Source organism: Salarias fasciatus, chromosome 13 (genome assembly GCF_902148845.1).
Source record: "Salarias fasciatus chromosome 13, fSalaFa1.1, whole genome shotgun sequence".
In the NCBI taxonomy this organism is placed as follows: Eukaryota; Metazoa; Chordata; class Actinopteri; order Blenniiformes; family Blenniidae; genus Salarias; species Salarias fasciatus.
Window position 1 is genome coordinate 16,401,971 of NC_043757.1, and position 20,959 is coordinate 16,422,929.

Here is a 20,959-nt window from a genome sequence, read left to right on the forward strand (position 1 = left end):
GGTATTACCGGAGGGCTGGACCTCTCCTGCAGCCTCTAATTAGTCCATAATTTAAAAATTGGATAAATTGTATAATATTCAATTGCAAACTCTAAAAGCACGTTTATGATTAAGTCTCTGCGTGCCTGATGTATTGATCAGAAAAAATAAGTATTCCCCCAATTCAGCCCCACAAGTATATCACACGTGCGCCTTTTTTGCAGGAATTCCTTCATAGGAGATTAAATTCATAAACCAGATTGCCCATAGAAATAAGTGAGTGCAATAATAAATCCATATTAGACATTTATTTCTCATCTTCCACGTGCAGTACTATTTGATTTTCTGTCCAAACAACATAAAAATGCGGATTAGAAGGGTTTTTTTTTTTGGTTTTTTTTTTTTTTTGCTTGTTAGCTGTCGTGTTGTTGTGTTTGTTTTTAGGGAGGAATCTTGTAAGAAAATTTTTTTAAAAAATGTTGATATTTGAGGGAATTTAACTCAAGCATTTCTGCATTTGTTTCAAAATGTGAAAATGTCCCTCACGCACTGGCTCATTTTTTCTCTGTGGAGAAAAAAAAAATAGAAAGGAAAAGTGGAGTTTTGTATCTCTCCTCGGGTGTCGCTCCTCTCCTTCACCCTGCCCTGCTAGTCTGCTTTTTTTTTTTCCTCCTCCTCAGCCGAGAGAGAAGAGTTGGAGCGCCCGGCTTCGGGGCGAACGGGACTCCTGGAGGCTGAATGCTCGCAGCGTAGCAGGACAGGGCGAAGAAGAAGAGAGCAGCATATGCACAGATTCGGACTGGAAACAGATGAGAGAAGGACATGTGAAGATCGTCAGCAGTGGCAGTGTTGGAGCAGTCAACAGTCACCGGGAAAGATGGCGAGGACGCAGGCTCGCACGCTCCTCGCCCTGGCTCTGCTCGGGCTTTTCTTCCTGGAGGTCTCGGTAGAAGGAGAGCTGCAAGGAGGAGAGCAACAGGGGGAGGAGGAGAGGTCCTGTCAGGGCGCATTCGACCTTTATTTTGTTCTGGACAAGTGAGTCTCCGATATTATTTATGGCTTTGTTACTTTCTGCTCGCTGCGCATTGCCATGCAACCTCGGAGTTGTTTGGAAACGCGGAGCGCATCAGCCGCGCTGCTCTGGAGAGAACCAGCTCAGTGTCCTGCAGCAGCACTGGGGAAAAAGTTAACTATAAGGGAGCTTGTAAAAGTCAGTTAACCAACTTTCACCAGATTTTCTTTTTATGTGAAAACCTGTTTGAAAAATGTGTGTGTGTGTGTGTGTTGAGGGAGGATGTTACTGAACCCTCATGTTTCCTCTCAGTGTTTATCTCATTGGTGTGCTCACTTTGTTGTAAAACTAGGACAAAGGTTCTGGACTTTTGAGGCATTTATTCCTTTTCGTCCGGTTCAAAGTCTTGAGGCAGACGGGCTGAGCTGTACCCACGGGATGTGGGCAGGGCGAGCAGGATGGATAGAGTTTCAGGCGGGTGACGCCTGCGGACACAGCTGCAGCAGCTGCTGGGCCTCCAGCGCTTCCTCTCTCCATCGATGTAGTCCCGCGACGGGGGCTGTGGACTACAAACAGGGATCACTCTCTAGCTCTATTGTTTCTTCTGTCTTGACTTCCCTTAGAACTGAATGCAATTCGAATTTTGTTGATCTTGGGCCATTTGCGTTGCGCAAATAACGGATCCGTTGTTAGAGAAAGCGCACAAAAAGAGACGTGCACTTTAAAAATGCATACTTATTAGTATATAAACATAGTTTTTGTGATACTATAGTGGTTATTGAGTCAGTAATGATCTTTTCTTGTTCAAAAGGAGTAATAAACTCATTTATAAGTACAGCATCTGGATCGCACAGCTGTGGAATTATTCTTGGATTGTGTGATCAAAGTAAGCACTTTATGCTTCCTCAAAGCAATATCCAAAATAGTTATTGGAGTTTCATATTTGCAGTCTGAACCACCAGGATGCCCTTGACCCTTTCATAGCTTTTATAGATGTTATGTCAACTCTCAGACTAACCCCAATCCAACCTTTGGTCTACTTGGTAAACCAACGTAAATGTAAGTCCAGTCACCTCACAGCCCAAACAAACATCCCCTTAACATTTTTCAGGCCACATGGTCAGTGAGTGTGTTTTCATTTCCTGCTTGGCATGTATAAGCTTGACGGTCTCAGGCTGTACAGCTGTTCAGGGCTCCCCATGTGTTTTAATTGTCATTTTTGTCACATCTTGGAGCTGCAAAGAGAGTTTATGTCCATGTGAAGTGACGTGTCAAAACATGCCGAATGAGCAAAGGGAAAAAAAAAAGATGGGTTAGTCAAGACAGGTCAGTTGTCTGGAATCTAATCTTCATTTTCAACCCTTCAAAACTGCAACAGTGAAACATAAAAACATGTGAACAAATGCCAAAGAGTCTATCAATAACTTTTAATGATATTAACACCTCAATACGTCATTTGGGGAAAATGTTTTGAATTGTGACTTAATTCATGTTTCAAAAGACAATGTCAAATCATGCCATGTGGAGATGCTCTGCAGATAGGCTCCTAAAGATGTATTAGCCCCAAAATATGACTCCAATATAAAATTCTAGAGAGCCTGTGATTAAATGATCACAGTGATTTGTTTCTGCACAAACTGTGATAGCATTGAATGTAGCCACAGTGATGATAGTTGTTGTTCAGGCTTCAACTCAGTAATATTCAGGTGAAATGATCAGTATTTAAGGTTTCTAAGAATGACTGTCCATTTGGCTTAGTCGAATGGATGGTCCAATCAGAGACATGGGCTGTTGAATTGAACTAAATTCATGCGTGACCTTTGCGAATGCAGTGAGTTAATGGTTTCAAAAGCTCTCAGCCTCTTGCCTCACATGCTCCACCTATACACGAGCCGTGATTTGAACCCTTTGACTGACATTTTCCTTTGGTTTCAACACATTTGATGGTCTTTCGAATGTCCCTGCCAACATCTGCCAGCCCTCTTCTCTCGTTACCCTTTGATTCAAAAAGTTTAGAAGCAGCCCGAGGAGCGCGGCATCACGCTTGGCCAAGTCTGCGGCGCGTCTCTGTTTGTGCGAATGTCTGAACCTGCAAGCTGCAGCAGGCCTTCAGGAAGCCGCTGATCTTTCCCCCTGGATTCTGCTGACATGCTGCTTGTTTTGCACAGTGACCTAATCTGATAAAGAACAATCAAAACTGTGCTTTTGGTAGAATTTTGCATGTCTCCACTCGACCTCACCTCCTCGGTGTTTGTCTTACCCAAATGCTTGGCCTTGAGTGCACTGTGCGGAAGGTTACGAGACACGCCGAGTGGAGAATGTGTGCGTTCTCCACTGGATGCACCTCAGCAGACGCAGAATGAGCATTAGACAAGCTGAGCTCCCATAAGCTCCCCACATTCCTGCACTCTCCGTCTGACCCGCACCAAATACCAGAATACCAGGCTGCGATTTTCCTCCCGATCTGGTTGCCCGCAATTGAAATAATGGGTGTTTTGTTTTATGGCTGGGTTCTGAAAAACAGATTTTGTTACACTTTTTAGGGGAAATATTGCCAGTGAAAAGAAAATAGTCTGTAACACAAGAATGCAGGTAGACAATTAAAAGAGAAAATTCCGTTGATATTGACGACTTCAGTCCTCCTCCTTGTCCGTTCATGCTGTCAAAATTTGCAACACAAAGAAAGTTTTTCCTTCAATCAGATGAATTAAACACTCGGAAAATGCAGTTTGTGCTGTGGTTATGCCAAATCACCCCCAGCAGCACAGTCTGGGTTAACACGGAGCCCATTTTTTTATGCGTATGAGAAAAAAAAGAGTGAATTCTAGAACAGGTGTTTGTTTAACCAGGTTCTCTTACATCCTTTGTTCTCCCCTCTCTATTCAGTGCATCAGGAAGTGACTTGTTAGTTGGGAAATTCAAAGTAGCCGTCGTAAATCAAACCAGCTCTGTGCTGCTCTCAGCAGAGTTCGGTGTAACAGTTGTCTGATGTTGGACTCTTCACACCTTTACCCCCTGCTGAGTGTTACTTCTGGGTCCCTCTGTTGTTCAGGTCTCAGCCTTTTGCTTCTTCTTTTTTCTTTTTTCCTCTCTGCAGATCTCCAACCTGTTGTTGGACTGGCCATGCTTAGTGGGACCATCTGTTCCACCTCACACAGTCACACACATAAAAACACATATACTCCACACACACACACACACACAGAGGCCAGCTGCCTGCTGCATGGTCCCTGCTAGAGGCAGACTGCTACATCTGTCCCTGTCTAACCTCCACCCTCTGGCCCAGCAGCAATTAGCCCTCATTAGCAGCCCCGTGGGACTGGCTTTCATTAGGGAGACTGTCGTGCAGCAGGATGCGCTGACAGGTTACAGTCTAATGCAATGGCATGTGATGGACTGACCAGGAGATTTGCCTTGCAGTGGGTAATATAACATGTCAATGTTGTTGCTCAAGAGCTCCAATTGTGGCAAAAAAAAAAGGTGTATTTATTTTAAGACCTGTTTGAATTTCAGTGATGAGTGGCAGAGTTGCAGCTGCACCAATGAGAACATCACATTTTTTCCTAATCGGTTTGCATTTGTGTCTTTTTTCAGATCTGGAAGCGTGAAGAATCATTGGATTGAGATCTACTCGTTTGTGGAGCAGCTGGCTGAAAAGTTTATTAGGTACCAGCAGGATTAGTCACTCATGCTTTCGGATGCTTTGATTCCGGCTTTCGGTCGAGCGGTAACGCTAAAACAATTTTGTTTTTGCAGCCCCATGCTGAGAATGTCCTTCATCGTCTTCTCCACACAGGGAAAAATCATCATGAAACTGACTGAGAACAGGTAACGGCCGTCTCCACGTGGGAACGCCATCTCTCATGGTGTTTCTGCACTGCTGTTGTTCTCTTTTCATCAGATTTATTTTCATAAAAAGTCACGTGACAATGCAGCTCTTTTAAGAACATGTTTCAATCTCCTCTGGAAAGCTTCCTTTCGTTGTATGTGACTCTGATTTGTTTTGTTTTGGGGGTGGGGTTTCCACAGGGAGGCCATCACTGGAGGCTTGCTGGCTCTGAAGAGAGTTTCCCCTGGAGGAGACACGTTTATGAACCTGGGCCTGGAAATGGTAGGGCTGCGTTTAAAGGCTCCGTGCGTCTTCAGAGTCAGCAGAAATCACACCAGCTTAGTCCCTGCCTTAAGAGTCATTTTCTGAAAGCACTTGTGAGGGCTAAATGACCGATTAGGTAACGCTCATAAATTACTGTGTATGCTGTATCTTGAAAGTGCAAAGCGAAGCATTTAAGCAATGTGCTTGAATTATCTGATTCTTCATTTTCATGTTGTGCTTATCATCTTTCATTTAAAAAGGGTTTATTTTGATGGATACATGTACAAATTTGCACTCATATTTAAATATAAACTCTCCCAGTGATCTTTATAGTGTTTCTTTCCAATTGCAGGCGAATAAACAGATCTATCAGGAGAGACACGGTATGATCAGATCCACACTGAACACATTATAACACATGGTGTCAGGAGGCATGAGGCCTCATCACGATGTGTTTCCTGCAGGGACCGCCAGCGTGATCATCGCTCTGACTGATGGAGAACTGAACGAGTGGCAGTTTGACACGGCGCAGCGAGAGGTACGACGTCTTATCAAGTGAAAATGTTTTGGGGAACAGCCAGAATAATATTATGAACACTTGAGTAAATATGGCTGCAGGGCTGGACTCCGTCTCTGTCGGCTGTTCGCCTGCCAGCTGTTTGTTCGCTTCAAGTTGTTTTTTTGTTTTTTTTAATGGTGCTTTTTTGTGGTTTTCATAGTTTTGAATCTACACATTCATTGTATTGTTGTCTTTCTGCTCCCTGCATAATAACTATTTTTTTTGTCTTCCTGCAGGCTCAGAGGGCCAGATCAATGGGCGCCATTGTATACTGTGTAGGGGTCAAAGAATTCAACCAGACCCAGGTAGGGTCCAGACAGGAATGTTCATAACGTCACAGGAGCACAAGAGAAAGCAAAGAAATAATTGAGTTTTTTTCAATGTGATTTTCTAGCTTGCAACTATTGCAGACACAGTGGAACATGTGTTTCCTGTGTGGGGAGGCTTCCAAGCCCTCAGGGGAATCATTGACTCGGTATGGCACACGTATCCCACATGTGCATCTTTGCAACACTCGCCCACACAGAGAAACCAGTAAATATTATGATATTTTTTGCTTATTTTGCTCTTTTTTCCCCCCCATCTGTTAGATCATTAAGAAATCCTGCATCGAGATTTTAGCAGCGGAGCCGTCCAGCGTGTGCGCAGGAGGTAAGAGGTGTGAGAAAGGAGCATTTCCCCTCCCGGTTTATCGAGCGGTGACCAGTCGCGGCGTGCGATCGTGTCAGATGACAGTCATCTAAAGCCTCTGGAGTGGAACATGAGGCTGAGTAATCGCGTGGACGCCTGTGACCGCGGAGTGACAGAGAGCGTATTGTCACTCACGGCCGGGGGAAATTAGCAAAGCCGCTTCAGCACAGCGTGTGTGCAGAAAAAAAAAAAAATGTGGAAGGGGGGGAAAACCGGGTGCTGGTCAGAGGAATTAGCCGAGAATCTTTAAGCATGGCTGCATCTCTGGCCTAGTTTGCCAAATCCTATATGCTAAATAACCATTTCGGTTGTTTGAACTCCCTCCTCTCCCTTAATCTGGCTCCTCTGTTTCTAGTCTTAAACAGGAGGCGGGATGGGAAGAACCGAGAGAGAGAGAGTGTTTATGGGTAGCAGGATGGATGAGCTTTGACATGACCTTATTAGGACTCACTTACCAAGAGAGTGCATTTTCTGCCAAACAGCTGATAGAGATTCACATCTATATTATGGGAAATGAAAGAAAGGAAAGGAGATGAAAAGAAGATGTGAGGCTCCTAAACGCCGCTCCACAAAGGATAAAAGAGGGAGGTTAAAAAAAGAAAACATCCATCATTCTCTTGTGGAAGTACAAGCTTGTGTGTGTTGTGACTTGGCGTTTGCCCAAATATCCTCCAACAGCCTCATTTATTATTCGATTGATGAGCAGCCTAATGGTCAGTGAACTAAGAAACTCTGGACCCGCTTTAACCAACGTCTGACTCTGGCCTAATTACTTAGGATTGTAATATGCTCACAGCGCACTTTATGTGCCTTCATGACTTTATGTTTGAGAATAAAAACAAGCCTCATATATTCAGAGCTCATATTCTATGTTTAACGTGCTTTACATCGCTGTGTGGAAAAAAAGCTGTTTCTTTGCTAAATTCTATATATATACATGTATGCTGGAGATAAAGCTGTTCAGAGGTCTGTGTATAATCTTGTGTAAACATCCACTTATCCTGAAGCGCACACACACATGTCAGTATGTACATAAAACACACACACACCGACCCTTTGCGTATATATTGTGACAGTCGATCTATAGCCCTGTTTTTCCTCTTTTCCGGCATGTAGTCACAAAAAATATTGTTCATGCACTGCACTAACACACACACGTTTAGATTATCTTCAGTTCGCTCGCACACACACACACACACACACACACGTCTTGAAGCACACGCACACACGTCCCTCACGCTGATGCGAAGTGACCAGAGCGAGGCGCCTGCAAACAGGCCATCAGACTGGACAGTGAACGTTGGACCACACTATCAGACATGACAGCACTGATTCCCCCATGTGCGCGCGCACACACACACACACACACACACACACACACACACACACACACACACACACACACACACACACACACACACACACACACACACACACACTTAGACCTTAGATCTAACATGACAGGAGAGATTGCTGCTTTCATTAGCGTCTGACCCTTTCCTCCCTCTTGTCCCTTCCTCCTTCGCCCCTCCCTGCCCTTTACTGTCCTTTCACACTAGCGTGATTGAGGAAGTGCTGTTCGGACAAGCTATACCCTTTATTCCCTGTGCACACACACACACACACACACACACACACACACACACACGACATGTGCATATCTGTTATACACATGTAGTAACACACAGACACATTCATTCGAATCCCAGGCCTTGTCAGACAGACAGGTGAAGATGTAAACAGACACGCGGCCGCAGAAGGCCGACAGGAGCGATGAGCAGCATATGTGTTGAGCACGTCAGCAGCGCACCACCAGTTCCTGCCCACCACGCTCCTGACAGCGCTGACCTTTCGCGCGTCGGGCTCTGGTGTGTGTTTGCATGTATGAAGAGGGTCAGATTGATATGTGATAGAGTTTGTTTTCAATTCAAACCATCTATGGAGTTATTTTTAGAAATGCATAAGGAGTTGAATGCCTTTTTGTTAAAAAAAATATGTGACTTGGTAATTCCTCATAGCTCATGTCAGCATATCTAAAGAGGACGGCACTAAGAATTAGGACTGATTACTGTTATGCCCTCAAAGTTCTATAAATTGCATGTTGTAGTGGCTGCAAACCAAATAAACCACAACTTATGTGTTTGTCACTGTATTGTGACAGACAGTAATTGTCATTCTGAGAGCTGTGGTTGTCTCTTTCAGGAGGGCAGGAAGTGGGAGAGGGCATGAGCGAAGGCGGGAATTACATCATTCGGCTGTCCGTCATGAGATGTTGTGTTTAAAAGAGTGTGTGTCTGTCAAATGCATGTTGAATATCAGTGGACGAAATGATGAGACAGTGGCTGCGACTGACACACACACACGCACACACATGAACACACACCCACACACACACACACACACAGAGCAGTTCTTACCTCATTAATGCTGCATTAACTCCAACATATTAATAAATAAAGAGAGCTTAGTACTAAAAATGATCCAACTTGCACCAGTATATACCCCTCTCTTTCTACATCTCAATTTCATTTTGACATTTATTTAGTATGTCAGTTCAATTCAATTCAGCTTTATTTATAAAGTGCCAATTATAAAATAAATTACAGAGAAAACCCAGCAGATCCATGTGAGCAAGCATGAGTGACTGTGGAAAGGAAAAACTGAGTTTTAACAGGAAGAAATCTTTGCAGAACCAGGCTCAGAGGTGGCGGCTTTCTGCTATTCCAGTTGGGGTGAGGGGACAGAAAGAGAAAGAAATAGGACAGACAGGTACATTTCTTGTATCGACATACATTTCATGTATAAACAGGGAGTACATAGACTACAAGAGAGACGATGGTCAACACCGATCGCCTCCTACCGTGTGTATACTCCAGCATTCAGTTCAGTGTCTGCAAACATGGAGAGATGTACAGAAATATGAATATACATGCCTCCTTTCTGTTTGCTTCTGTTAGTGCAAAGGTGCTTTTGATTTTCGTAGTCGCTTGTCTGACCTTTAAAGAAACACTGCCACGTATCCACCCACACCCTGTGAGGTTTTTATCCAGTGATCTTCACGCTGGGCCTTTAAATGTTAAAGGTGTGGCAAATGTTCGCTTCTATTAGATGGGATAATGCTAGAGGAAATCCGAATGCACAAGCCAGACACACGAGTTCTAACACAACACGCGTGCACGTCCATGAACCGATGCTGAGGAAGTGCTTGCATGTTCGTTAAAACAAACAAAAAAAAAAAATGCACATACATGTAGTGGAGACTCCCACACACACATCTGCACATGTGCTAATGTCACAGCGTGGCGCCATAGGTGAGGTCAGACCTACTCTGACAGTGCTGCGCTGCTGTCAGCCCTGCAGGCACGTTTTAAGCGAGTGTTTTTTCCCCGCTCTTTAACATATGCTGGGCAGCAGCCACATAGACACTCCAGCATATGTTGGCAAGCTTCTGTCAGTGCACTTTAACAGAGCCCTAGGAAAACTAAAGGTCAAAGACACACACACACACACACACACATACACACACACCTTCTAGCTACTACACAGTCTGAGATATTTGTGAATAGCCGCACTTTCAGTATTAGCACCAGTGGAGCATATTGTGGCCTTTCCACACGGCACGCACAAACACCCAGTCAAGCGGCGTGCACGTGTTCAGCCGGTCAATATCCGCACATTCGAGAAGCCTAATTTCTGTCCACACTTCCTTTAATTACGTGCCAGGAATTTTGTTCTCCATCAAAATGAAATGGAGGTGCGATTGTGATCTTTTACGACTCACACACACACACTGCTGAAAATATGCGTCTGGTCCGCAGTCATGCACGAGCGTGCACGTTTCCAACCATTTCTGAAAACACCTGCACTCATTTTTTTTTTTTTTTCTTTGTCTCAGACAGTTTCCAGGTGGTTGTGAGAGGAAATGGTTTCCTTCATGCCAGAAACATCGACCAGGTCCTCTGCAGCTTCAAGCTGAATGACACACACTCTGTGGGTAAGGCCGTGCGCACAAACAGAAAGTCAACGTTACGCGCTTGTGCAGGTCTTTGTAAAATAATCTCCATCGAATCTGAAGCTTATCTCCTCTTTTTCTTTGTGCAGATGAGAGGCCGGCTGGAATAGAGGACACCTTTCTGCTGTGTCCAGCTCCAGTCGTCGAGGAAGCGGGAAGGTAAGCTGCTCTTTCCATGTTTTCACTCCCCCCACAAAGATTTGTTTTTCCGAACGATCCACGTACAGCTGCAACACAGATATGTGCCAGCTGCACTCAAGTTTGTGTGTGGACGCAGAAGACTGCCGTCCTTGAACAAATTAGGGTCAAAGTCATTGTGTGTCTGTGATCAATCAATGTTTGTCACAGCTAACGAAGCCAGACACTAATCACAGGGGGACAACAGGAGCAGAGCCCAGGAACACGACTTAATGAGAGTCTGCTTGGGAGACTTTGTAACAATGTGTGAGCTTGTGCGCGCGCACGTCAGCATGTGTGCGTGTGTGTGTGTGTGTTGTCTGTGATGTTCCCAATTTCTGCGTGGTGCTTTGGGAGAGAAAAGTGTGAGTGCAGTCATCAAGGCGGTGTGGAGTTTCCTCTGAGGGTCTCCGGCTTTGCCTGTGGTGAATCGGAGCGACTGAGGCCGCCGAACAAAGCCGAAGGCCGAGTTCAGAGAGGAGCGAGGCCCAGCAGCCTCCCTGATCCCCGCCGCCTGCAGTGCTGTGCATAATTATACACCCAGGCCCGTGGCCTCAGACACCTCCTAGTCATCATCTGTCTTGTTTCTGTCACTCAGATTTCTGCCATGATTTGAGCCCGTCCTGTCTGCCAGTGTGTTCGAAGATTTTAACAACCTGTCACGCCACAGTGTGCTGCATTCACACCTTAAAGCAGAGGTGGCGCAAAAAACTTACAGATCATTGTTTTGGGTCCAACATAATGACATGAGGACAAAGCAATACTTTCGCAAATTATGCCGTGCAGAAAATCTCCATCGCTTTTTGTCTGTGAGTGTGTGCTGATGGCTGCCAGCGCGTCGACACGGCAGGTGGAGCCGCTCCTCCCGAGAGCGGGGCAGGAACGGGGAGCGTCATTACACGCCGCAGCGATGCCTGAAGGAGGCGTCCCGCCGTGTAACGGAGGCCCATTAGAGCAGAGTCAGCACTGCCTCACACCCCGAGAGCCGCTAAAGAGGAAGTGAGCTGTGAATGGCTGAAGGGCCCGGAGAGAAGGCCAACAGCTGGCTGATGAGTTCTGGGCTGCGATGCGAGAGATGTGGAAGGATGTGGCGAGGCGAGTGTGACGCTCTGCAGCCTGGACAGGTGTTACAAAACCCTTTCTTTGGAATGGTGGGGCGCTATTTTTAGAGTCCTCAATGAACGTTGATTTGGATCTTCTTCTGCAACTGAAGTTTTTTCTTTTCTTTTTTCTCTAAAGAAAAAGTTAAAAAATGAAAGAAGCAGACCAGGTTCTACTTCGTTTTATGAGGTTTTTAAGCTCATCTTGTCTTCTTATTTATGGACTTTTTTTTGTCAAGCAGCAGTTTTATCCCTAGATATTCAACAAAAGTCAAATTAAGGTGAGAAATGTTCATGAAAGATTCTTTTAAATCTAGCATTTGATATTATGTCTCATATGTCAAGACAATGATGTCAAGAAGTAAATACACATTCTTGGCTAAAAATCTAATCTTGTCATCCACATTTAGACTTTCTGTATTATGTCATTTCCTTCTCAACATTTTAAGATATTTCAAATGAACTTGTTCTTCACCTTCATTCTTAACATTTGGGCCTCACTCAGAAAGTTTTACATATATCTTCTAGTTATTAGTGGCAATGCAGCTCAGTCTCAACAATTCGACTTTAATCACAAAATATTGACATCATCTTACAAAGGCACAGAAATGATCATCAGCTCAATAAATAAAGTTTACTTAAAGACACACGTAAGAAAACCAAATCAGTTTAAAGGTATCTACATTGAGAGCTTGGTAAAACTCACACACTCTCAGATAGACACACGGTTGTCTTAAATTACTTCTTGAAATGAATTCTGAAGTACATGTTCCCCCTTTTCTGCTATTTTATGGAGCAGAAATTATCAGTAACAACAACAATCACTGGCTTCAGCTTTAAAATCTTTCCCTGCATGTCAGGTCGCGTTATAGATGAGCTCCTTCTTGGTTTGAGGTGATTGAGTCTATACATCAGGTCTGAGGGAGGCTCCAGCTCCCAGCATTACCTCTTTGCTCACACCCCACAGACCCTCGCTCACCTCCTGCTTCACCCAAGTCGCATTGTCGCCTGCAATGAAGTCAGCGGCGCTGCCGTCACACAAATCTGTGTTGACTGGGAACCTTCCGGATGCAGCTCCCCCTTCTTTGTACCACACACACACACACACACACACACACACACACACACGAGGCGAATACATCCATAGCGGGCAGATCGATGATTGATAGGGGCTGAGATCTCTCTGTCAGAGTGGAGCTGATAGCTCCTCGCCTCCTGTCTGCCTGAAAGGAGTTTTGACCAAATAATGAGAAATGGGGGGGGGGGGTGAATCACAACAGGAGGGAAAAAATGTGGAGGAAAAGATTAGCGGCACCTGTACCGCCAATTTCCTACTTTCAAAATAGTGTCAGTGTGAGTTATGAGGCGAGCTACAGTGGAGAGGACAGGGGAGGGGGTGAGGGACTGAATACAGTGTCAGTTATTGAGGAAGTGAAGAGGGGGTCTCAGAAGGGAGGGCCATTGCTGAAGGGATGTCGAACAGGAAAAGCCTTCCTCTGACCATCCCCCCACCCACTGTATCCTCACCACCTCGCTGCAGTGACCTCCGCCCGGCTGCCCCCCTCAATCCTCAATCCAAAGCTCAATGCCCCACTTGTCTCTCTCGCCTTAAAGCCTTGGAGCAGCAGGAGAGGCCTTCCTCCATTCTTCCTCGAACCCACAGCTGGAGCCTATAGCCTGGCCAGACACATGTGTACGTCTTCTTCTTCTTCATGCATTTCATGCACAGTCATGGCTCTAACATCATTTGTATCCTGTCATCTCACTCATGGAAAGTAATGTCATGACAGTCTTTGTGCGGGAGCCGCTGCTCGTATCAGCTTTGGAAACTGGGGGAAAAGAAGTCAGTTTTGCTGTCTGCGGTTTCTTTCCCCATTAGAGTTTCTGGGTCTGATCCAAAGCGGAGATTTTTTCTGTGGGTGGAGAACTTTGCGACCTTTTCACAGGCTCCAGCTTTGGGTCTTTGTCAGCATATTTTTGTGATTATATTGCAGCAAGTATGGGCAAAGTCGATAGAGGAATGCGCCTGACACCGAGAGCTCTTTAATGTGGCCAGAGAGGACCGCGGCCGTGTTTTTAAACGTGCAGACACGCCGTGACGTGCGTTTGATTGGTGATGGGTCTGTGCTCTGCAGGGTGATCTATCTCCAGGTGAGCATGAACGAAGGCCTGTCCTACATCACCAGCTCCGTTCACATCACCACCACGGAATGTGTGAGTCCCTCCTGTCCGTACTGCGCTGCAACATCTTAAACATCTCTCTTTCTCTCTCTCTCTCTCGTAGTATGCATCTTTGTTTGAATAATCTTTCTTCCAACTTTATGTTTTCTTGTTCCTCTTCTTCTCCTCGCTGAGGTCTCCTCTGTTGTGTCTGTCATCAGAGGAGGCTGTGAGTACTCTCGCCTTTAGTTTCCCCCTTTGTCACACTCATTGTTTATTGATCTGGCTGAACGGCGTTGTGTCTCCTGTGCAGTTCGACGGCACCATCGTGCTGATATCGCTGCTGGTGGTTTTCCTCCTGCTGGCGCTGCTGCTGATGTGGTGGTTCTGGCCTCTCTGCTGCACTGTGGTGAGTCTGGTGGTTCACCCTGATTATCAGTCTGAAAGGAGAGATGCTTATTTATGGAACCAGGAAACACTGAAGTATTTTCAGCTTGAATACTCAAAATGATTATGGTGTTTTTGAATAAATTATTTTTCTCATTTTTAGGTGATCAAAGAGCCTCCGCCCCCTCCTCCTCCTGAGCCAGTGAGTCATGAACCTGCACTGATTCTGCAATTCTTTTATCATATTGTTGGATTATATCTTTTTTTGTTGTTAGTGTGAAAAAACAAAGAGGAAATAACAATAAATGGCATCATGCTAACGGAAATCTAACTTGCAGGAGTCTGATGATGAGGATGGGATGCCGAAGAAGAGGTGGCCCACAGTGGATGCTTCATATTACGGAGGAAGAGGAGTCGGTGGCATCAAACGCATGGAGGTACACACATCCAGTCTCACACTGTGTAAATGTTTTTTACAGATTTATACAGACATAAATCCTAATAGTGTTTGGAGTCACCCGGACGTGTCTTTAGCCTGACGTTTCAGTGATGTTTCATGTCACTATAAAAAAACCCACCAGGTGCGATGGGGGGAGAAAGGCTCCACTGAGGAAGGGGCCAAGCTGGACAAACCTAAAAATGCTGTAGTGAAGATGCCAGAGCAGGAATTCGAACCTTACGAACCAAAACCTCGAAAGCCTCCCCGCCGCCCCCCACAGCAGAGGAGGTGGTACAGTCCCATTAAGGTGAGTCCGATATGTCACCAATCATGAAAACATTCTCAAAACTTAAGAGTCTGGCTTCAGATTTTGAGAGCTCAGATATTGTTTGTTTTGTTTTTCTACAGGGGAAACTTGATGCTCTGTGGGCTTTATTCAGAAGAGGTTATGACCAGGTATCTCTGATGAGACCACAACCCGGAGACCAGGTGAGTTCACCTCTCAGTCCAGCACAACACAAACACGCACAGCGGCAAGGCTGTCATTTTGGTAAATATGTATAATTAGGACGACTGCTCTGCCTTTTGGTACAGTTTGTTGGGAACAACAGACCATCTGCATCTTTCTTCTCCCTGCCACAGTGCATAAAGATCTATAAGACAGCAGTACAGTTCACACACACACACACACACACACCCTCCTTCGCAGTGCCTCAATGAACTATTGATACCACTCCCTTCATCAAAGCTGCAATTGTGTGACTACAAGGAGTTCTGTAATTTCCCATACTCTTCGCCATTCCTCCCAGGAAATCACTTCCTATCAAGTTTCCAAATGACGTCACACTCTCACTTCTCACTTCTCAGTCTCAATGCGACGTTCATAGCAAACATAAATAAATCCTACTGTCGCATTTTGACTCGTGAAACAAGTTTCCTGTGAATCTTAACGGAAGCTTCTGAAGTCCCAAACGACGACGTCGCCGCGTGCAGCAGAAAGAGAGCGAGCAGAGCCGTCGCCGTTATCTAACCTTGACCCTGTGAATGGCGTCCCAGACCCCCAGAGACATGTTTTCATCATTGCTCTGGTTGTCATGGGGAAACATCTGCTCGGCTGTAAATAGTGTCATTGTCACTTCTCATAGCAGATCCCACATCAATGTCCAATTTATTGATTTCTCCTTTGAATGGGGTGATTCTTTTCTCTTTTTTTTTTCTAGCTGTGTGTGTATGCCTCTACTGTATTTCAAGTCTGTGAAAGCTGTGGCCATCATCAGTGGTTTTCATCCAGTTTTTCCATCTTGGACAGTTTTTTTTTTTTTTTTTTTAAGCAGAACAATTGATCCCTGTCAGAGCAAAAGTTTTTAAAGCCTTTGTCAGTCACTTTCTGAGGGGCTCCGGTTCACAGAGCCCCCCCAACAATGACCCTTGCAACTCCTTTCACGCTCCATTTAACTGCGGAAAATAAAGCGCTACTTTTCATGTGGGAAAAAAAAAAAAAAAAAAATCGACTTTTGTTCCGTCCGAGGTAGCTGCTGCAAATCGGTGGCTCGTAAACCATATCAAACATGACGATCACTCACTGCCCACAGTGATGGCATCGATCTGAATTTTCAACGAACTGCAGTCGGACTCCAAAAAGGCCATCAAGGTGGCGAAAAGTGCAGCAGTAACTAGCGGTGTTGACTACGCGCCTTGTTAACCAGCAGCTCGGGAGCCGCTTGTCCTGCTTTCTCCCCGCATTACTCCCACTCCACCGCCCCTGAAAGCAGCCATCAGAGGGCTGCCATTTTCTGCCACGCTCCCCGTTTGCATTTCATCGCCCTTTCCCTGCTCTGTGTCTGTGTGTGTGTGTGTGTGTGTGTGTGTTTGTGCCACTTTAACGTGTGTGTTAGCTCTCCTGAGTGAGCGTCGCACAAACAGATGGAGAGTTGAAAGGCCACGAGCCATATTGTGACAGACGAGATTCCCTTCTTTTGTCTGCTGAGCCGATGGTGGCGACGGCCCCACCGTGCTGCTCAGGCCAGACCAGAGGGCGGGTGCCGGGACCCTCCATCCTCGCTCACAGACACTGCAAATGAATCCCCTGCCTCAGCTCCCCTTTTTTTTTTGTTTCCCCTCATTACCTCACTTGAAGGGTCATTTCACCCAAATCCCAACAAAAAAAGACGAATATTTTCTAATTCGAGTTTTAGGTGGCGCGTGTTTACCACTACTGCAGGGCGGAGCTATATTTTATATATATACTGTATATATATTTGTGTTTAAATCACCACAGAAGGTCCAGCTCTTGTGTTATTCGTGCCAAAACTTGTCTGCAAGTTCCTCAAATTGTGTAATAAGAAACAAAAAAAAAGGTTTTTGAATATCAGCATCTGTTCTGAGTGAGTTTTATTGGCACTCTGCATTTTCCAAAGAAAATGCTGTCAACTGTTTTTATAGGGACGATTGCTTCCAAGAGACCGTCGTTCCAGCCAAACTGTTTACAGTAAGGTTTTGATTATCAGTGATTTCCAAACAGACTCACTTTCACCCTCAGGAGTATTTCTGCGTTTGCCAGGTATTACGTGGAAAAACCAAAATCCAGTGTGAGATCTGTCACTTTCACAAACTTTGATTCATACAAAATACGTAACTATCAAACACCAGTAATAACACTGTTTTACATATGGCAACAGATTTGAGTTTATATCATATTATTTGGATTTAATCCCTGAGGAGAAATCTTCACTCTTAAGAAAGTCTATACACGCTGCACAAAAATGTTAATAAGTGAATATTTTATCTTTACTTCTTTTATAATTCACTTATTAAAACTAAAGAACTCCATCTCAAAATCATTGCAACCTAGGGAGTTTCTATTTATGAAGCTGCTTTGGATAATTATGCTTTTTTATTACAAAATATTGAAAACCATTTTGAAGTGACTCAGCATTGCACTCAGATCTGTTTACTTCATAAAATGTGGAGCAAGAACAGAAAACCTCAAAAATAAATCTAAAACTAACCAAAGCAGCTGCTTAACTGCTGTGACTAAACATGAAGCGTTTCTCTTATGCCAGTGAATTTCTGTAATGTCATGGAAGGTGACAGGCGGAGCTGTCAGGTCAGATCTGTCTCGCTCTTATTTCCTTTACTGTAGTAAAGACAAATGCGCGCGTGCATCCGCTCCCGCCGCGCGCCGACAGGCAGTCCGCTTTATGTGTTTGTCCGAGAAAAGCTGGAAGGCAGGAGGGTCTGAAAACAATCCTGGGGCTGGGAAGAAGAAGCAGAGCAGCGGCGTAAACAAGGATCCTGCGGGGCTTTTTTGTTTTTCTTCTTAGAAAGAAGTGGGAGTTCAATGTAAGGAATTTCTTCGGAAGGGAAATGACTAATAGCAGGCAGTTCGACCGACTGTCACAGGTTACACATTAATGTATCATCAGGGGTTTTTCTCCAGTCCAGCGCAGCCTCTCCAAACTCTGTGCCTGCTGTTGATGAGGCTGAGGTTCCATTCAGGCCATATGTTCTGGTGGAGGCCTGCTTACAGTCACACACACACACACACACACACACACACACACACACACACACACACAGTCTCGTATTTCTATCCTTGTGGGGACCGTCCATTGACTCCCATTCATGTCTAGCCCCTAACCCTGACCCTTACCCTAACCCCAACCCACACCACAACAAAGCCTAACCCTAAAGAAATGTTTTTGCACTTTTACTTTTTTCAGTAACAACAACATGGTCAAGAAAACACTGTTTCTCCTACTTAGGACCGGAAAAAGGTCCCCACAAGGCACGTCGTTTCACGTTTTGCTATCCTTGTGGGGACATTTGGCCCCGACAAGGATAGAAATACAAGAACACACACACACACACACACACACACACACACTCACAAACACACTCATATTCATGAGCTTGTGTTCTCATTGTGTCCATATGCTCTTTCTGGTGTTGTGCTGTTGCTCACAAACTGGCCTTTTCACTACCGCCCCACGACAAGACCGAAGCAGTCACACACACACACACACACACACACACACACACACACACACACACACACATTTACCCCACCCCACCCCACCCCGGGCGCCCTCAATCAATTACGCACCTCTCATATACGCACACACACTAACACACAATGGCCCTCTCAGTCACAAAGCTGCTGCTGCTGGGCTTCTCTTAATGGCCCCTGTGTGACTTTAGGGCCTCTCTGTTTAATAAGGTGTTATAATCAGACCACCAAGGGTCTGTGACACAGAGACCTTCTCTCCATCCTTCAAACACTGACTGAGCAAGACAACAGTTAGTGTGTGTGTGTGTGTGTGTGTGTGTGTGTGTGTGTGTGTGTGTGTGTAGCCTCAATAAGGACAATAAGAGAAATGTTCCATTCTCCCCGACTTGTAAATTATGTTAAAAGAAAAAGGGGCTTCTGTTAACTATTGTGTGGATATTTAAATCCCTTCTTTACATTCCTTCAAGTCAGGCTTATGAGAGACATAAACCACTTTCTGTTCAACGTCAAGAAAGACGGCGTCACAGCAGAGGCTCGGAGAGAAGAGGAGGGGAAACGGGGAAAGCTGGAGACTGCGTGAACTGTGTGTGTGTGTGTGTGTGTGTGTGTGTGATAACTTTGTCAGGGCCTGTCTTTGCACCATCACAGCTATTGTAGTGCAGGTGTGGCCCGGGCACAGAGGCGGCTCTGTGTGCCCTCTCGGGCCTCAAACACACATGCTTCTGTGAGCAGCTCTGGGCAAAGCCTCACACGAGCCACTCTGGCCGGCGGGTCTTAGAAGCTCATTGATTTTGCACAAAGACGGACTGTATTTCAATTTGTATTCTGCACTCAAACGATGTGGACTTTGTAGTTAAAGCGCCGTCTGCCTGTGCGTCTCCCGCAGGGTCGCTGTATAAATTTCCAGCGCGTCAAAGATGGAGAGTCCGCCCCGAACCGCCAGGCAGCTCCCCGTGCGAGTTTCTCCCCCTCGCCGCCTCCTCCTCCTCCTCCCCCATCTCCTCCTCCGCCCGTCGAACAGCAGCCTCTGGTCTCCAATTCAGTTCCCCGGACCAAGCCGCCATCCAGAGGGCCCCGCACCACACCGTCCTCCCGCAACGCCCCGCCCTCCCGTGCACCCCCGTCCATGGTTCGACCCCCTCCGGGCCCACCCCCGACCCGAGCACCCCCAGGGCCTCCGGGGCCCCCGCCATCTCGACCCCCACCCAGGCTCTAATGACGGACAGGGCCTCCAATTAAAACAAAACAAACAAAAAAAAAAATGCACTCTGTCTGCTATAAAGACTCCAAGACTGCAGAAAGTCTTCATCTTAGACGCTCGGTGCTTTGTTGCTGGACAGCAAAAAATATTTATCTGTTTTTAAAATCAGCCACTGAGTTTCATCAGACGTTTTTCTTGAGGCATAAACATTATTCCAAAAAAAAAAAACAAAAAACCAACATAGTTCCTTGATTAAGCCTGTACAGTAATAGATGTTGTTGGTCGAAGTGGTCAGAGTAAGTGCAATCCTTAGTGGAGTTTACTGTTGTTCAAAGTTCTATAAATGACAAAGAAGTTCAGTTTGAGAAAGTAAAATGTGTCATAAAGCATGTATTGAAAGAAGATAGCAAAGTGAGGTGTGTGTTTCCTTTTTTTTTAATCTTTACCAGCTTTTATGCCAACAAATCATTTGCAACTGCAAACTTAGAGCCAAAGAAACGACATCCTAGTTAAAGCTTTGTGTACAAGTGAATTTAGTGCAACTGCAGGGCAGTTTCCCCATATTATTTATTTTAATACAGGCCCTTTCTGCATAAATCCCCTATTCACTGTCACTGATTACCTTTTACTTTGAGTGAGGGGGATTTAGATGGATACTGCAACGCTTTGTGGCATGGCATCTCGTGTATTAGTGGTCATTTCAACACTTCAAGGGAAGAAGATTGCATTGAGAATGTATCTTCAGGGTTCTTCTGTATACTGCATTTACTGACAGAGATGATCATCTGCATTATTTCTTTATTAACAACTTGTTTTGTGTCCTGAATAAAAAGTTGTTTTTTTTTAGTGTGTGTCTGCTTCTCAGTAATTTCTTCCATCCTTACTAAACGCCCGCTGTTATATTGAAGTAGGCATGAATTGTCAGACCTGCTGTAAATCTGGTCCAACAGATTAAGGTCAGCGCAGCAGATCTTGTGACATACTTATTAGTTAATTGAACATCACAAGATGCATCGTGCGGTGACGCAATGTGCTAAGTGGTGCTCTTCCATTAAACTAATTACACAGGCCAGTAATAATCTGACATTTATATCAACAACGTGCTGAAGTAACCTTAAATTCTGAGATTCGAAATTACTTT

The 20,959-nt window shown here is 45.2% G+C and overlaps 1 protein-coding gene across 1 annotated transcript; it reads left to right on the plus strand.

The window, feature by feature from the left end:
* Nucleotides 1-667: 667 nt before the first annotated feature.
* On the plus strand, nt 668-20,664 carry antxr1d (ANTXR cell adhesion molecule 1d). The gene is made up of 18 exons (XM_030106600.1): nt 668-1,014; nt 4,586-4,657; nt 4,748-4,819; nt 5,021-5,102; nt 5,437-5,467; nt 5,549-5,622; nt 5,880-5,948; nt 6,038-6,118; nt 6,234-6,294; nt 10,229-10,327; nt 10,435-10,504; nt 13,758-13,836; nt 14,096-14,191; nt 14,333-14,371; nt 14,508-14,606; nt 14,751-14,915; nt 15,017-15,097; nt 19,504-20,664. The coding sequence occupies exons 1-18, from the start codon at nt 764-766 to the stop codon at nt 19,831-19,833; spliced, it is 1,851 nt and encodes a 616-aa protein (XP_029962460.1). The 5' UTR covers nt 668-763; the 3' UTR covers nt 19,834-20,664.
* Nucleotides 20,665-20,959: the final 295 nt, after the last annotated feature.